Consider the following 19,711-nt stretch of genomic DNA (forward strand, 5'->3'; position numbering starts at 1 on the left):
CATGCTTCATGAATAAAGGCCTGGTTCCAGTTGGAGAAAACAAAGGATGCAGGAAGATAATTGAGGTCCCAGGAATGAATGGAGGAACTGCAGTATTAATTGACCAATATTGGGCCTGTGGATCCAAAGCATACTACATGCAGATGTCTAAAAAATGGGGAGGAGTATGCTCTATTGTAGCAATACATGTTTCAGCATTAGTGAATCTTCAAAGTGACCTCAATATTGATGGATTGCCAAAACTGTATGAACACCAGAGGAGAAAGAGGTCGCTCATTCTTCACTGGCTGAAGAGAGAGAACTATTTTTCATCAAAATCAATAAAGGTGTATGAAGATATTTCAGATGAGCATAAACTGTTCAGTAAGACAGTAAGACAGCAGTGATAATTACATCTATATTTATGCCAGGACTCCAGACTGTAGTAAATGCCAAGTGGCTGCAGATTACAAGAGGGGAGCTGTTACATATGATCAATGCAACAATAAAAGGATGTAATGCAATTATAGAAGAATTGAGAGTCATCAGGCTGATGACTCTCCAGAACAGGTACGTCCTGGATCTAATTACAGCTATGCAAGGAGGCGTGTGGGCCAAGATCAGGCTTTCTTGCTGTACATTTACACCATCTCATGATGGGGAAAATGGTTACCTGACAGAAGCAATAACTATGCTGACAACCATGCATACGAAGATGGAAAATGAACCATGAGACAGCAGGGGACGATTGATTTTAATTTCTATTGTCATGGATCCCAACCTGGTTGGTGAATGCCTTCAAAATACTTAGAGCAATACTATTGTTGGTATTGCTAGAATTTCGTCTAGGATAATCTTGGGACAGTGCCAAAAGACAGCCAAGAAAACTATTCGGATGAAAATAATGATTGATATAGATGCTGGAACTGGTGAGGAAATGAAAAATGAGGAAAGTACCAGTTAGAATATAAAGAAAAGCACCCTGGCACTTCCAGGATCAAAGTTCTACTACCGTTTAGGATCATAAAAAATATGTAGGACGTTGAATATTCTGTCCACCATCAGGCTATTGTTGTCACATGACCTGGAGTGTGGATGAACATATAAAAAAATGCAGTTCACCTGACAAAGTTATGGATTCCAAAGAAACAGCAGTATGAAGAGAAGATGAAGGAGATTGATGAGGAAAATATGGTCGAGGTCTCGACCAGAGAGGGTGATGTAGAGGAGCAGGTGGAGCAGGTTGACGTGTTTTGCCTAGCTCCTGTGCCCTCATCGCCTTCATATTGGAACAGCAGTAAAAGAGCCTTATATGGGACCACATGTGTTTTCCCTATACAGCATCGAGTGTACGAGTGACGGTATGCACTTAGATAACCATACCAAATTTACCCTCACACTGAAAGAGTGGAAGGATGTCAGAACGCCCCTTTGGACATCATGGAGCACTGAATGAAATCTGATGAGGGCAGAGTGATGACATGGAGTAGATATACGAAGGCATGCTGAAACAATATGAAAATACTCAAGAGTGATGATGTAACTGAAGCGGCAATCATATATGCAAAGAAGATAAAGTAACTTGCTGACCAATAAGTCTAAATATGCAGTAACGCAAGATAGATGAGGCATATAGAAGCTTGCTATAGAGGAAAGTAAAATGTAGTTAGGACGGCAATAATAGGAAGATGGACGCCGGCTTGTGTTAAGACTCAATTCAGCTTCTTCAGAGACAGACCAGGGTTGCAGAGTCAGGAGATGTTGGAGAAACAGTTATGTGTGTAAAATAAAGAGAAGTCTACATTGGCCAGAGATCAAGGATGCTATTTTATGGAATAATTGCAAGGCACAAGGGGAGGTGGGTGGATAAGCCATGTATGTAAAACATATTTCTCTTAGATTAAAGAAGAAGAAAACAACTGCAAGAGCCAAGTATTGGACAATTAAAAGTGTATAAAGTCTATACAAGATGGAGTGAGCAAGTCTCTAGAGGCCAAGAGAAGCAATAACACTCAGTATAATTAAACCAAATAAAAGTAAATAAGAGGTAGAAATGGACACATTTGCAATCTCCTCACACGTGATTCAGAAGTAGTAAACAAGGGCTATTCATTAAGCTTCGGATGAAGATAATGATGTGCTTACACTACCTTAAATGTCCCAGAACAGAAAGCAGGCTACACGGTCAATTACAGACAGGAAACTTTGGCTCATGGCCGGACTGATGAGACATGGTGGATTAAGTGGGAAGTAATCTGACATGACTCAAGCACCTGGGTTTTGTTTCGCTCATGTGCTGCTAACAAGCCGAAAGTCCAAGGTTGCGTGAGAATGCCAACCAATCAGAGGGTCTATGGGGTAATCTGCTATACAATGTTGCATAGACCAATCTGCTACCATTTTCTTTGCTATAATCAATATTATAAGGTATGTACAGGTAGTTTGAGGTGTGCCTTACAGATAAGAGGCAGACAATGATGTACTAACCCCTATGTATACCATAGGTACATATGCTCCCCTACTCAGTCCCTCTCTTCAATAGGTTTTACAGTTTGCCACGTATGATGATGTCATAGATTATGCATATTGGGGTATGAAATCTCTGTATAATCAAGTTTGTGTTTGAGTGTGCGAGCATCAGTCTGATGTCTGCCAGTTTGCTGTGCTTTATTGAATTGCGAATAATGTTGTATTTTGGCATATTCTTTGAGTCTGTCTGGTTATTTGGTGTGAGATCTTTCTTGGTAACCCCATCTAGCACACAAGATGGTTCAAGGTGCTAGAACGCCTTGCTGTGGGGCTTCCCTAGCAAACTGTCAAAGTCCTTCTTCTCTGTTGTCTCAGACTTTGTATTGCTCCCTGGGTTTTCTTCGTCGCAGTACTACATGAGTTTTGCTTTGCAATTATCACTAATGGACTAGAATAAAAAATAGCAGGCTCTGAGGAATTCTTATCCTTTTCTTCAGAAGTTGTCGTAAGGGAGGATTCATGTTGTGTGATTTTGGGAGTTCTTTATTAGGACGGTAGTCCTTGTCCCCAGGGGGGGAGTCTGTGCTGGTTAGGTCCTGCTTGCCTCTACCCCTAGGGAGGGTATTGCGTATACAGCTCACCTCCCTTGCATCAGAGGGGAAATGCTCCCTTCTGACGAGAATTGGTGGAATCCCGCGATTCATCACAATGTCCACTGTCTTAACTGAGTTGCCAGTTTGCTTGAACCTACCATTTGGTGAAAAGCAAACACTGGCTTTCATCGCATGAATTGAAGAACAAATTCTGTTTTTATGCAACAAATATCAAACCAATCCTTATCTTTTGCACCGACTGAGTATAAGGTGTTGGCAGCATTACGCGACAACTCCGAACATGCTCTTCTAATGGTTTCTTTAAAAAATATATATTTCGAGAAAGATTATTTAAAATGTGAAATGCAGCGCAACTTGAGAGTTAAACAGAGATAGCAGTCGCATTGCTGTAACTGGAAGCAAAGCTATTCAAGCAGAGTTTCTTGGATCTCCATTAAGCAGGGACCGGCAGAGGGGCAGTTCCTCAAAATCTCCAGACTACGTCTTCAACTAGATATTGACCAAAGAAGCCTCAACTGCTTGAAAAGTAACGGGAGGAGCACCTAAACAAGCACACGCTTACACCAAGTGTCTATTCTAGACGTGCACTATGGAATTGACACATCTGGTCCTAAAGCTGGGTGCCTATGATCCGAAGAGCTCATGAAATTGTTGTTCCACCCTTGCCCCCCCAACCCTGCAGGCGTGGCACGTGGCCAGTTTTTTATAAAGAGCCTGTGTAGGGTAAGCCTTTGGCAGGATAGGCTCTGCTTAGTTCTACTTACAGTCTATGGCAGTGCTCGGCATGCTCCAGAATCTCCTCATTGCACAGAATTCGGATCACTTGCTTCCTGCTCCGAGCATCAGGCACGCCAGGGAACTTCTGGGAGCTGGTCATTCTGCGATATGGAAAATACAGGAAAACTTCAAATACATTATAGGTTCTTGTACAAAACTGGTCTTTAACAGTGGAACAAACACACGTCTGAAACCCCTTGATATGCTATCATGGCAGCATTGCTGGCAGATGACACCAATGATTACAATAACAAGAATAACTCACAATACAGTGGAAAACACGATAACACATAGTACATTTTCTACAATACATAAAGATAGTAACCATCAAAAATAGTGCACCATGGAAAACATACGTAACATATTCCAGCATAGTAACCATGCAAAACATAGTACACCATAGTAAACAGACAATACATGCCAAAGCATAGCAATGTGCAAAAATAGTGAACCCTACGCAGCATGCGCAACATATTAAAGCATAGTAACATGCAAAAAGTAGTGCACCAGGGCAAACATGAAAAACATTCTAGAGAATAGTAATGTGAAAAAAGTAGTGCACCATAGCAAACATGCAGTACATACTAAAGCATAGTAACGTGCAAAAAGTAGTCCACCATAGCAAACATGCAGTACATACTAAAGCATAGTAACGTGCAAAAAGTAGTCCACCATAGCAAACATGCAGTACATACTACAGCATAGTAACGTGCAAAAAGTAGTCCACCATAGCAAACATGCAGTACGTAGTAAAGCATAGTAACGTGCAAAAAGTAGTCCACCATAGCAAACATGCAGTACATAGTAAAGCATAGTAACTTGCAAAAAGTAGTCCACCATAGCAAACATGCAGTGCATAGTAAAGCATAGTAACGTGCAAAAAGTAGTCCACCATAGCAAACATGCAGTACATACTAAAGCATAGTAATGTGCAAAAAGTAGTGCATGTTAGGAAACATGTAGAGCATACTAAGGGATAAGAAATATGCAAAACATATTTCACCACAGAAAATACAAAACATGGTAATGCATGGCCAATATGCATAAGTTAGGAAAGCATATCGAACTTTCAAAACATACAAATGTATAGTATACGCTCAAAACTTTGTGAAGCCAAAGGAGAAGCACCGAGAAGAAACTTCTTTGGTACCGGAAGAGTTGTTAGGGTCCTTTCCTACATTCCCTTCACATGCTGGTGGTTGTATCAAAAAACGTGCACGGCACCAGTCTGCAATGCCTTTGCCAAAGGGAAATTGAGAAACGCGCTATTGTGTCTTTCTGAGTTGAGGTGTCTCTTTGAGAGTTTGAAGGCAATAGATGTCCTAATACCTCCAAGTGGAATTATAGTTACCACCCGTGGAAACTGCACTGTACCCTCTCCTCCAAATTGAGAGTTTTCATTATTCCCATTCTGAAGTCCCCCTGCCTTCGCTTCAGAATGGAGGAATCACCACCAGGTGTAGTGCCATTCCACATTTGCCATTGTAAGCTCATGTCAGTGCACAGTCAATGTCCCTTTTTGCTAGTTTGAGCACCACAGTGACAATAACCTTGTGCACAGACAGCCACACCATGCTGAATGTGCCCAATATCATCCGATTGTGGAAGCTAAGCATTGTGGGGCCTGGTTAGTGCTTGCATAGTAGATAGTATAGATGGTGGAGCAACACAGGAGAACATATTGTCTGTCTCTAGAATGCTAAGCATCTGGAGTCGGAGAAGTCGAATACTACATTTAGTATTTAACTTGTCTTTTTATTGCATTTATGGTTTTAAGCGGCATACTATATGAAGACTATTCACCGTGCTGAACACTAGACGATTACTAATAGAATACTAAACAAATGCTTGTTTCTAGTCTTTTAGTCTTCATTTAGTATTGAATACTAAACTCCCACTATTGACCACTACTGAGAAGATGAAAATAAGATCCTCCATTTCGGTGAGGGGAAGGAACCATTTGTGAATCCAAATATCTACAAGTATATTCATCTTTTGAAGAAGAGAAAAGGGTGTACATTCTAAGGCTGTACTGTGTAGGGGGTGTACTAGATCCAGACGATGCATTTGCCCCTCTTATGCTGCCTGAACAATAATAAATGGAGCATGAGGTTTTGCTGATGGGTCATATTGTACCAGGGTCACGCCAGGCTCATGATCAACCTTGTTATGCATCCCTTTGCTCCTGTCCCAAAGTGGCACAGGATCATGTGTAGCTTTCCCTCAAACAGGAAAGGGCATCTTGCTGGTGAATCAGGAATATGCTTTCCTCCGTGGGCAAATGTCATGGGCTTTTGCACACACATATTCACAAAGGAAATCAGAGCAGATCCTGTTTGGCATGTTGCATGCAACTTTTTTAATGCAAATCAAGATGATGTGCTAGTGGACCCCCTTCACATGCATTTATTTATTCGGTTACTTATTATATATTCAATAGTTCATTATGGTGCTCCATTGCAACGAAAAATTGTCTCTAAAGTCCATTTGGAAAAGAAAGTCACAGAAATTGCAGAATTGGATGCAAAGAAAGAAGGAAAATGTTGTATCTAAATGGAATTTGTCTTTCCACAAACTGTCAAAAGTCTCTCGCATTGGTCACTGCCTTATTTCTAACTCCTCCCTTCCCCCCTCGATAATACAATTCACAGTTTGAGTCATGTATTGCGCTTCCTTTGGATAAGGATGTATGCTGCTACCTGTTGAACTGACTGATCACAATTTTCTGGAATTCGATGCAGATGCGCTCCAGGTAGTAAGCATGGGATCTGTTGGTCTTGGCGTTGATGCCATCCCATCCCCAGCTGACGCTGTAGTCGTAGATGTTGGTGTGGCGTAGCTGTGGATGGAGAAACAGAAAAATGTCAACCAGACACTTCCCCTTTCAACCACAAACACAGATCTGAAGCAGAACTGCATACCACTTGAGTACATTAAACCATCTTCACATCAGAACATACACTTTACTGTGGGAGCAGGCAACAATCAGCAGTGTGTACACTTCACGGCAAGCCTACCTCCTCGATTGGGTGAATCCGGACGACATTGCCGTCGCCACTCTTTAGAGAGTTTGGTCTCTCGTTTGGTTTGAAACCCCATCTTACCATTAGATTAGACAGCTTTTTATCTCTCACTTGAGGGTTGTAGAAATATCTAACAGTGGTGAAGATTAAGGAGATGATAAAATAGGAGAGTTATCAGAGGAGAATTGTGAAGCGGGGATGAGCAGGAGAGAGGAGGCGGAGTGCAGTAAGGTCAGTGGGAGAACAGAAGAGCAGGAGGAGGAGGCAGATACTGAGATCAAACGAGGAACAAGCGAGGCATGAAGCATTGAGGAGGTGCAGGAGAAGCATGAGGATAAAGATAGAGAGAAGTACAGAACAAGAGAAGGCTCCCCCTGGTACGAGATCACAGTGGCTCATCGAGGTGGAGAAGTTGGGTTGGAAGACTGTAAAAGCAGGACCTCGGAAGAGTGAGTTGGCGAGACGCCCGAGAGAAGCCTGTAAAGACCCTAGGGTGGCTTCCTGTCTATGTATGGATCTGTGCCTTCATTTGGGGGCACCTCCAGGGTGGCACCAACTACAAAATCAGCCATCAGGCTCCAGTACACATAAGACCCAGGAGGAGAACACCTCACCATATGCTGGCTGCACAAGAACACTAATGCTTAGAGTTTGCTATGGGCCGAAAACAACAAGATAATGAGACACATTTTTCTGGGAAGCTCTCATAATCTTGCTCCAGTGTGCAGCAAAATCTAATTTTATAAACAAAATAAAGGTTTATTTCTTTATGGCATAATTCATAGCAACAAGTTGCAAAGTTGTTTCGAACAATGATGAAGGCCGGTTTCTGCTCCTTGGTGGCATTTCAGGTTGTCCCTTGTCACTTGTTTTTAGCACATCTTGCCCTGCCTCCAATTTCTTACATTCCGCCATTTGCAGCCTCACGCTTATGATGGAAAAGCAATACTACAAGTACCAGAATGCAAAAGCACTAACCTTACAATTACACCTCGCAGTGCCCATGATTAGCTTTCTTAGCTTCCCAAAATGCTGCGCGCACCATTATTTTAATTGGGTTGTGTTCTTATTTTGTTCAGTGCCACAGGTGGCCAACACATCCAGTCCAGATTTTCCTCTTTCTTTTCATTCTTTTGTCTAAAGTTTCGTATTTATAACTTCACATGGATAAAGCATGGGTACATAAATGAAAAGAAAAGGTCCCATCCTCTCTAGGGGGGGTCTGGATGGTAGCCTTCCGAATGGAAAACACAACTGTCAGTCGCTCCTCTACCACAGCCAAATGAAGCCCCCACCTGATAAGTAATCGGGGTGACTTACAAATATCAGGCCTAGGCTTTCAACCTTGATGCCATCCACAGTGCAGGCACGCTGGCACGCTCTTTAAAATGTATGTAAAATGACAAGAAGGACCCCACAAAATATCCAATTAAATAAATAAATAATACACGTAAAGTGGCAATCAGTCAATCAACAGCGACGTGATGCTTATTAAAGTAGACTTGAAACTTCAAACTAGTAAGCCGACTCTACAACTCTTTTGAAGGTGCAAGTCCGGGTGCAGAAGGGTAGAAGAGGTTGGATTATGCAGATAAAGCTTAAAAGAGCACAATCTCCACCTAAAATGAATCCAGCCTTGCACCAATATAACCATCCCAAAAAGCACCTAGAAATCCCCAAACTTTCAAAGAGCCCAGTCAAGGCCACAGATCCAAGAGGAGGAGAGTTCAAATCTCTTTACTACATGCAATCCACTTGGTTTCAACACTCTCTTACAGCTGCCCTGTATATTCATGCTAGGCAATCTCCAATTAACTCATCAATCACAAATGTCTTGAATAAATTACACAGATATCTGGCACTGTGTCCTGAGAGCCAAAATCCCACTTTGTGGTAAATGTTGCATTTAACAAATAAGGTAAGCTAAACTAAACTAAATAGGACACATAGATCTCTCTCCACAGTAAAGCAAAGTGGAGAGAACGGAAAACAGCGATCACAATCTACTGGTAGCAACTTGGCACATGTAAAAACCAATGAAAAGAACTATGCCAAATGAGATGGAAACCTGTCTGAGAGGAAATCGCCTGAAATTGACGGAACAAAGCATTCATGAAATCACAAATGCCTATAAAGCAAACAATAGGGCGCAAGCTGAAGTAGCAGGCCTGCAGATAATCGCAGTAGACTATGTACCACTACTGTCAGCATATCGAGTAAGGAAGCTACGAGACGTACACAGTCAAAAACGTATAAGCACTCTTATAATCTGCAGTTGGTGGCACAGAGAGCTTCCCTGAGGAAACTGAAACGCATGGCAAAAAACTCAAAATCGGCAAACATGGAAGACAAATTAAAACTGGCACAAAGAACCTACAAAACCTGGGTTTGATATCATCGTGCAGCCTTAATTCAACAATATGCAGAACAGATGCTGCGTAAGATAAGTGCTAAAAGAAGTAAGGTCTTCTGGTCTTTAATTAACTCGACAAACAAAAGTACTAACGATGCCCTACAGAATAACGTGAGCGAAGAGCAATGGGTTAAGTTTTTTGACGACCTGTACAAACTGCCTGAAACGCCAACTTCATCCATCGAACATCAAGGAGCAACAGCATGGGAAATTCCATGGGACACCGTAACCATCAAGGTAAAAATTAAAAAATTAAAAAACTCAAGGGCCCCTGGCCTGGATGGAATTGCCAACCTTGACTTAAAATCTAATGTGGATGTTTGGGCGCCTCTTCTCTGTCAAATCTTCAAGAACTGCAACGAAAACAACATCGTCCAAGCTTCTTGGAAGACAGCAAATGTTGTGCCGATCTTCAAAAGAGGAGCAAAAGAAGATCTGAGGCATTATCGACCAATAGCTTTGCTCAACGTTATTAGCAAGGTATTTGGGTCATGTGTTCTGGAGGAATTACAGACCTGGTTAAAAGAAGTAAACTTTATAGATCATTTCCAGTTAGGCTTTGTAAAAAACATTGGCACAACAGCAAATATTCTTCTGTTAAGCACCCTCAAAGCCAAAGTACAACATGGCAGTCCCAGAGACGATATGGCTTTTGTTGATCTTGTACAAGCCTTCAATCAAGTGAATCGGGATCACCTTTGGGCAAAATTAACACGCAAGGAATACCTGGAAAAACTGTTGGCTCGTATTAAGGTAATGTAGGAAGGAACATCAATGAGAGTCCGCCTGAACGGGGCTGGTCATCTATTAAAGGAAATTCGGACCTTTCGAGGAGTGAAACAAGGTTGCCCCATAGCTCCAGCTCTATATAATGCGAATATAGCAGACATCGAAGAATGGGCACCAGACATCAGAAGTTTCCCTCCCACCATAGGTTGGACCAAAGTCTCGCGAATTGTGTACATCTTATTAGACCAAACTATAGTGGGCCTCCAGAGGCAACTGAATAGTCTTCTTGAATACCTGATGGCAAACAACATGGAGCTAAACAAGAGTTAACCAAAATAATGGCGTTTGAAACATCGAGAAGGACAGCTCGAAAGGGAAAATGGTACGTAGTAGGTGAAAAACTAGAAAACGTGAGAAGCTTCAAATATCTGGGAGTTACGCTAACTAACAGCAGCACGGAATTTCCAATGCAGGAGTCTTTAAAAGCCAAAATGGAGACCTTGTCTCACCAAGCGATGCTACTGGACAAGAAATGTGGGCGATACTCCCTTATACCGGTGATGTCTTTCTTCAAGGCCAAAGTTGTACCATGTATAACGTACGGAACCGAAGCGATGCCACAAATCCTGAAACAAATCTGGGACAAACTCGAAGGCTTGTTTTGGAGAAAGGTGCTTGGCCTTTCGCAAACAGTTCTGGTTTCACTTATCAGGCATGAACTATGCTTACCTTCTTTGAAGGGCACCGTCAAACGAAACACCATGATGCTCTTCAGGAAAATAAACACAGAGCCCAAACTAAAAATCCTCGCGATCCTAAAAAAATAACTGGACAGTGAGAAGAACAAAATCCTGTCAAAATGGGCAGCACGGTGTAGAAACCTACTTGAAGAGGTAGCCTTGACGAGGGAAGCGCTCATAGGAAATCCAGTCAAGGTGTCAAAAAAACAGATCGAACTAGATTGGATCGGAATGCAAGAAACGGCAGCAACCGACAAATTGACAAACAACTCACCTAGTTATCGAATGAAAATGAATGAGACAAGAGGATGCCTGAAGAAATTCCCAGACAAGAACTTGGGACGAATCTTCCTGAGAGCCAGACTGAACGTGATACGGACTAATGCGATTATGGCAATCAGAGGAGAATCATCTACGAATGAATGTCGCTGTTGCAAGACAAAAAAGGTAGAGACAATACGCCACCTAATTTTGACGTGCAGTGGAACGCAAGGAGCAAGGGAAATCCATCTTATGAAAGTCCTGAAAAAAGGAAGCACTCTGGATGAGGAATCGTGGTGGACACTCCGGATGAGTGGCAAGAAAACAAAGTGGACCATTGTAGCCGCTTTATTCTTAAAGCAAATTGGCCTCGCATAAGAGATCTAGGAGGCCTGACGTTAGACGTGAAGAAGGAAACTCACCTCAATTAAGAACACAGACTCTTACACGTTAGATGGAATTGTGATGCTGGACTATTTTGTAAAAATTGTTATACAGTTAAATCAAATTACATTTTTTTAAAAAAAACACTTCCAGATACTTATATTACCCTCCAACCCCCAAATGCGATTGGACAAATCCTCTTCCAAGAAGTCCAATTTTTCCCCAATTCTTCCATTTTCATTGGTCAGGCTTATCTTCATTATTATCTTCAGATGATATTCAAAACACACCTCTTCTTGGGATTCGTTGTAGTAGGTTGTGACGCCAGTACCTTTAACTTTAAGTATGATTGCACATGGTTCTACTGACATATTTCGGCCAATAGAGAGAGGTCTGCTTAAACAGGATTTTCTTTCAACTATAGATAGCCATCTCCATTACACACACTCCTGGTGCACTGTGAACCTTGCCCTGTTCATATGACCTTATTACTAGGTAACTAATTCTCTTTCCCATCAAGAATGTTCCTGCCATTTTGGAATGCCTGTGTAACAACTAACCATAGAAAAAAGCACCCCATTGTATGGATTTGTGTTCGTGTTGTATTCACAGTTTTAATATTGTATATTTCTAAGTGATTTATGTGAATTTGCAACACTTTCCCAGTTTTGCTGTCATCCACCATCATCAATATGGTGTGCGCAACATGAATCCCTTGTAATAAAGGGTACCCTCGTTGACCACCCCGACAAGACCATCTTGCTGGTTTAAATATTTGCATCAAGTATGGCACATGTTAGTGAATAATTGACATAGAGGGGCTGCTTATTGTGACGACATCCATCATACATCCACATATCCTGGAAACGATTATTATAACTGGTACTGGATCCTGCTTAAAACACTTTGTGCATAAAAACACAGCTATAATTCACAGTAGGAAAATGTAAAGCCACCTTTTATTTTCATGATTCTTTCAAATGGCGTAGTACAACTATAAACTGGAATATTATTTCATCTCATTGGTTGTATTGTTTACCCACACAATTTGGATAGCATAAGACTAGTAGATGATGTTGCTAAGCAATTTAAAAAATATATTATTATTATTATTATTATTATTATTATTATTATTATTATTATTATTATTATTATTATTAGGGTATTTATTGAGCGCTGAACTACCTCCAGGAAGCAACAGAGCGCTTTATAATCATAGGGGGAAGAACAGAGTGAGGGAAATAGAGATGGTTGGTCACAGATATGTTCCACTCACAAGAATTTTTCATTTTTCATTTTTGTTTGGTACATTATTTGTAGATGTGTTGAACTACCGGCCTTGAAAAACACAGGAATTGGATTGAAACACATGTTGCCACTGTTGTTTGACTAACACATCAAAACAGCAACAAATGAAGACACTTCTGACAACTTCATCAGAGACTAAAAGTGTGTAACTGCCCACTATTATTGATTAAAATTGCATGGCAGGGGACTAGTTGGTAGCATCCATAGGGCCCCTCCTTTTATTTGGGAAATGTGCATAGCCAGGACGATAACAGAATGTCTTTAACGTCTGACTCAGTGCAACATCTTGAGTGCACATTATTTCCACAGGCTTTAAATGAAAAGCTGATCTTTGAAAGGAAGCATGAGCTGGCTTTCTTGTCTCGGGAGGATAGCTCAGGGGCAGCGTGCTCACCTTGGAAGCAAGACGACACAGTGCAACACAGGTTCAATCCCCGGGTCCGCGCTTAGAAACCTCTGGGTATTAAGTGTGTTATAAATACCCAATCATATCATAAGTCTGTGCTAGCTGAAATGCCTGTCAATCAGCGTGAAAGAGCCAAGTCAGCTACCCACCTTTGATAGAAATCCATGCTGCCATTGGGCACCTGCCAGCCACTCTTTGTGACACCTGGAATGAAGTTTTCACTTTCCCAACAATTGCCCATTGTTAAGACGGATTTCTGAACTCTGTCCTGGTGGCGCAGAAGTTCAGAGGGCCAACCTAATTACTTGGAACAGGGTAACCTCTGGACGAGCCAGCCCAATCAAGGTAGCGATCGCGGCGGTCAAGACTAGGTCTCAAGAGGGGTGAGGGTGACTGAAAGCCCGCAATGAGCACACAAAGCAAGAACACTTACAAACTACTCCAAACAGTTGTTATATTAAAAATATATACACATTTATTTCAAGGCCTTTAAAACAATGATCGTAGCGAGAAAATCACAATATAACGGTAGTAAACCAACACATACAAACCAACACATACCATATCAACACAATATATATACAAATACAACAAGCGTTATATGCACGAAATGTGTAGTCCACCTAAAAGGGAGGGAAAACAGGCAGTGCGCAATAATGCTTAGACCCAGTTCGCCTTCAGAGGCACCTAACTAGATGGAAGTCCGAGTCCTGCGAAGAGTGGAGCCTTGTGCTTAAAAGTACCTGCACGTGCTGGTGCCAACGGGCAAAAGGAGAAGCTCTTCGAGGGAAATCAGGCAGTTCAGTTTAGTGCACAAAAGAAGAAGAACAAGTTCCACAACTCAAGCGCAGCCTCCACAGTGGGCAGAAGCAGAGCGCGAGTACGGAAAAGGGTGCTGTTTGACACAGCGGGGAAAAGCAATGGGCTCCTGCAGGAGGGCGACCAGATCCTAGCTATGCTACTCACCGGTCCCCGATGCAAGCAGACCTAGGCTTCTCCGCGTCAGTTTCAGTAGCTGGCAGGTTCAGAGGAGCAGGGAACGCCTTGTCGTCGTGTCGAGTAAAAAGACGTCCCAATCGAAGAAACCCGCACAGTTTGTTACCACAGCAGGGCAACGGAGCGGCCGTGTGTATCTGAGCCAAATGTACACTACTCTCTTCAGACCTGGGAACGCCAAGTGTACGAAGCGTGTGAGAGTGACAAGAACTCGAAATACTACACAACCTGGCGGCGGTTACAGAGCAAGACTCCCGTGTAAGCTGGTCAGTCAGCTGGATGGCCCAGAGACGCTTCCGAAGGCTTACTGGCAGGAGATGGTGAAGATGCCGAGAATAGCTGTTCCCGCTATTCCAAGGGTCGAAGTACCAGTACAGGCCTTCTGGTTCGATCAAAGGTGAAAAGGGTTTCACAAGACGACAGCAGTGCAGAGGAGAAGTCCTTCAGCGGGTCACCAGCGATTCCTCGGTTTAGCCTCTTGGTTGCAGGATACTTGGCTCCTGTATTCCTTCGTTCGTGAGAACTCAGGAGATCGACATGGTAGTGGTGTTTCCAGCCCCCTCTTATCCACGGTTCCCTTCGCGCCAAAACGGAGGGGACCCAATGGGAGATCCGCTCATCAACACTCACACCATTCGTGGACCAATCACAGACCACGGTGGTCCCAGGCATTCACACCACCCTAGACTCTCTGGCACCCAGGATGTGTATTGGGACCAGACATCCCAGCCCACATCCTGGAGGCACACACAAGACATGTAGAAGCCCGCGAAAGCATCCGTGTTTCGCGGGAAAGTACATGCCCAAATAAGGAAGGCCCCGGGTCGGCTCGACCTGGGGAAGGTGAAGGGAGCAAGACGGTCAGCGGACAGGACAAAGGAGCCTCGTGGTCTGGCCATTTTGGGAGCCAGGCCAACATTTTGGGTTAAGCGCGGAAAACGCGCTTAGAACGCCAAAAGGAGCTCAAAACACAAGAAACGATCGCTGCCACCATTCCTGTCCCTGAATCACTTGCACCGATCAATTACAATCCTAAACGAGTATCTAGGGCCTGTAGAAGGCTAGAGACCCAAGAGAGCTGTAACTTAGCTTACAGTGCCCTCTTGTGTCATGTTGCACGAAAGCCGCAACATGATAAAAGAAACTACGGGAAACAGCGTTCCCCGGTACTCACTGTCTTAAGGGTATGTCAGTTTCCCCATAAGAAAGGAGCGAAAGCCCAGAGGAGTGCGGCAGAAGGCTGCACTTCTCTGGCAAAGTCAAGAACAAGGTGAAAAACAACAGCAAAAAGTTTAGGGGTTGCCACATGGAAGGAAAATTACCTACAATTACGAAATCTTTCCTAACACTCGCCCCTCCCAGACTATGGACAGGGGGAACTAATTCACCCCTGGATGAGTCTCTTGTTCAGGTCGGTTAAACATTCTGGACAACCCATCAGCATTGCTATGTTGGACACCTGGCCTATGCTCAATAGTGAAGTCGAAGCCTTGTAGACTTATGAACCACCTAAGCAACTTTGGATTCTCCCCCTTCATGTTCATTAGCCACTTTAAGGGCTTATGGTCAGTTTGCACAGTGAAGTGGGTCCCATAGAGGTAGGGCCTCAGCTTCCTTAGGGCCCACACAACAGAGAAACATTCTTTCTCTACCGTGGACCATCTGAGCTCTCTGTCCTTAAGCTGGCAGCTAATAAAACCAATAGGGTGTTCCTTACCCTTCTCGTCTACTTGTGATAGTACAGCTCCTATCCCAGTGTCAGAGGCGTCCGTCTGCACGATAAAAGGTCTTTGATAATCAGGGGCCCTGAGGACAGGGGCCTGGCACAAGGAGTCTTTTAAGCCATTGAAGGCCTTCTCACACTCGTCGGTCCAAGTTACCTTCTTGGGTTTCTTCGGAGTTGTGAGGGCAGTCAAAGGGGCAGCTTTGGTGCCATAGTCTGCCACAAAATTGCGGTAATACCCCGTGAGTCCTAAGAAGGCTCTCACTTGGGTTTGTGTAGTGGGGGTAGGCCAGTCTTGTACTGCTTGTACTTTACTGGGAAGAGGCTGTATCCTCCCTCCACCTACTTCATGTCCAAGGTAAACCACTGAGCCTTGTCCAATCTGGCAATTACTAGCCTTTATGGTCAGGTGTGCTTTCTGAAGAGCCTGGAGCACAACCCTGAGGTGTTTCACATGGTCTTCCCAGGTGGCACTGAAAACTGCTATATCGTCCATATATGCAAGACAGAATTCGTCCAACCCATTCAACACATGATTCACAAGCCTCTGGAAAGTGGCAGGTGCATTCTTCAACCCGAACGGCATTACCCGGAATTGGTAAAGGCCGTCTGGAGTAGAAAATGCTGTCTTCTCCTTGGCATGTTCTGCTAAAGCTATTTGCCAATAGCCAGCAGTGAGGTCAAACGTGCTGAGGTACTTGGAGGCACCCAAAGTATCCCCCAGCTCATCTGTTCGAGGCAAGGGGTGTGCATCTGTCTTGGTGACAGCATTCAGAGCCCTGTAATCCACGCAGAACCTCAATTCAGAAGTGCCTGCCTTTGGAACCAAAACCACAGGGCTGGACCAAGGACTACTAGAGGGTTCAATCCCCCCAAGGTCTAACATCTTGTTGACCTCGGTCTTAATATAAGACCGTACTTTGTCTGACATCCTGTATCCCCTACTTTTGGTAGGTACACTGTCTCCTGTGTCAATGTTATGTTTGCACCAAGGTGTCAAACCAGGCGACTGTGAAAACAGGGGGGAAAACTGCCTAAGCAAACTTTTCACCTCAGCCTGCTGATCAGAAGTCAGGTGAGGGGCCACTCGGACACCCTCAAAGGAGCTATCTGAAGGACCGCTTTGGAACAGGTCGGGGAGAGGTTCCGACTCTTCTTCCTCAACATCTGAAGCCAGTAGCAGCGCTGCGATTTCGACTCTTGGGACAAAAGCCTTCAGCCTATTCACGTGAAACACTTTTGGAGCCTGTCCAGGCCTTCCAAGGTCCACTAAATAGTTAACCTCACCCAGGGGCTCCACCACTGTGTACGGGCCTGACCATTTGTCCTGTAAAGCTTGAGGCCTTATGGGATTCATGATCAGGACTTGCTGACCAGGTGTAAAGTTGATGAGGGAAGCTTTCTGGTCGTACCAATGTTTCACCAGCGCTTGTCCTGCCTTCAATTTATCACTAGCCAAGCCCATCAGAAGTACCATCCGTTTTCTGAGCCCTAGCACATAATCAACTACGTTGGTAGTAACAGGGGGAGTGGGCATCTCCCATCCCTCTTTGACGATGGCTAAGGGTCCCCGTACGGGATGACCGAACAGAAGTTCGAAGGGGCTGAAGCCAACACCCTCCTGTGGTACCTCTCGGTAGGCAAACAGTAAGCTTGGTAAAAGAAGATCCCATTTTCTTCTCTGAGGTTCCGCCAGAGCCCCAATCATGCTCTTTAACGTTCTGTTGAAACATTCCACCAGACCATTGGTCTGGGGGTGGTATGCAGAAGAGAACTTGTAGGTGACCCCACATTCTTTCCACATAGCCTGCATATACTTCGACATAAAGTTGCTGCCACGATCCGACACAACTTCTTTAGGGAAGCCAACCCTAGTAAATATGCCAAGTAAAGCTTTTGCAACTGACTTGGCAGTTACAGTTTTCAATGGGATGGCCTCAGGATATCTGGTTGCATGGTCGACCAGCACCAGGATAAACCTATTGCCCGAGGATGTTTGCGGGTCAAGGGGACCAACGATGTCGATCCCTACCCTTTCAAGCGGTACCCCCACAACTGGGAGCGGTACCAACGGAGCTTGGATTGTCGCGCCAACCTTACCAGACAACTGGCAGGAGCACAACTCCTGCAGTGACTTTCTACTTGCACCCCCATCTTGGGCCAGTAGAAGTGCATGGATAACCTTTGCTTGGTCTTCTTCATACCAAGGTGACCAGCAAGGGGAACTTCATGCGCCAACTGCAGGAGGAAGGGCCTAACAGCAAGGGGAACCACCAACCTCCTATGGTCTCCTTCTGTAGACTCTGTGGGCTCACTATACAGGAGTCCACCTTCCCAATAAATCCTATGCGTCCCAGGAGGTTCACCCTCAAGCTGGGAGCAGGCCTGTCTCCTTAGGCCTTCCAGAGATGGGCACTCACGTTGGCCTTTACTGAATTCGTCCCTATCAGGACCTCCTTCAACTAACAAGTCTTTTAGTTCAGGATGATCGTTGGGGTCAAATACTTCAGGCATCGCCACCTCCTCGTCAGGCCCGGGCGATTGACCAACTTCCTCCACCGCAGTGGTAGGCGAGCTCGGGGGAATATTCTCTTTCCCTCGTCTTGACTTGTCGACTCCTTTCGCCTTGGGTTTCCCCTTCGACGGGGGCAGCGTATTGGTCTTGGCCAATGCTGCCCGTGCTTGAGACCGTGTGTAGGGTCTTTCGGCAGTGTCTCCTACGAGCCCTAAAGCTCTGAGATCATTACCTAACAAGACCTTTCCCGGGACGTTTCTCTGAATGCTCACTGGAATCCTGACTGCTGTACCATTTAAAGTAAGATTTACAGGTATTACTGGGAACATACGGAGTGGGCCGTCAGCCAACTTAGTGGGCATCAGAGTAGCTCTGGCAACTTCCTCTGAGTCTACCAAGGTAGAATCCACTACAGTGCGACTGCACCCACTATCCCTAAGAGCTGGAGTATCTACTCCATTGATCAGCACACTGGCCCTCATTACGACCCTGGCGGAAAGGGTTTACGCCAGCGTAAATCATGGCGTACCCTTCCGCCTTACTACGAGTTCCCGTAGCGCCATGGAGCCTTTTTCGCCTGCTTTTTCCGGGCGGAAAAATCCATGGCGCTACGGGACCTTGATGTTAATTACGCCACCGTAATTTACGGTGGCGTAATTAACGCCTTCCCCACTCCCATTATGCCCTATGGGGCAAAAATGGCAATGGGGAAGGGTAAAATGGGGATTGGGGACTTACCGCCCCGCCAAGGTCGGAATGGGGCGGTAAGTCCGCCAACCCCCATGGCGGAGTTGGCAGCTTTGCGCCATGGACCATGGTGCAAATTGCACCATGGTTCTCCGCCAGGGTCGTAATGAGGGCCACTGTCTTTAAAGTAGTGCTTGGTATTATCCGGAATCCTAGCATAAGCCTCTGCGACTTTAGGCTCCCAGGAACCCAGGGACACTAAAACTACCTCAGCCTCTATCCCACTGGGAAATGAGTCTGAGGAGAAGGATGCTCCTGTAATCTCTTCTTCCTCGTAGGAGGAGAAGGCCAGATTAGCGGAGTGGACCCCCAAAGGTCTAACCTTACACCGGGGATCCCCCTTCACATGGTCAGTTGCTCCACAAGCAAAACAAGATCCATTGGGTCTGTTTACATAGGGAGGCTTACTGTAACCAGAGTTCTGTTTCGGAGGCTGACCTCCACTACCCTGTGAGTTCTCTTGTGTCTTACCCTTATTTTTCTTTTGTGGCCCTTATGAGAAGAAGATTTATCAGATGCTCCACCCTCCATATCCTTGGACTTTTTCCCTTCCTCCTGCTTACCAGGATGAGTTTTGTCCTTATGGGACACTCGATGTGACATCCATAAGTCGGCTGCAATGGCCAG

General features: G+C 44.5%; 1 protein-coding gene across 1 annotated transcript in view; it reads right to left on the minus strand.

Moving 5' to 3' along the window:
* The window catches only part of LOC138516394 (uncharacterized), a 746,393-nt gene that overhangs the window by 397,802 nt on the left and 328,880 nt on the right, over nt 1–19,711 (minus strand). The window contains exons 12-13 of the mRNA XM_069631475.1: nt 6,539–6,678; nt 3,827–3,940 (exon numbers count right to left, since the gene is read on the minus strand). Of these exons, the coding sequence (XP_069487576.1) occupies nt 3,827–3,940; nt 6,539–6,678 (254 nt within the window). The remainder of the gene's footprint in view (nt 1–3,826; nt 3,941–6,538; nt 6,679–19,711) is intronic.

The sequence above is a fragment of the Ambystoma mexicanum genome, chromosome 6q (genome assembly GCF_040938575.1).
Source record: "Ambystoma mexicanum isolate Mex_15411 chromosome 6q, UKY_AmexF1_1, whole genome shotgun sequence".
Taxonomy (NCBI): Eukaryota; Metazoa; Chordata; class Amphibia; order Caudata; family Ambystomatidae; genus Ambystoma; species Ambystoma mexicanum.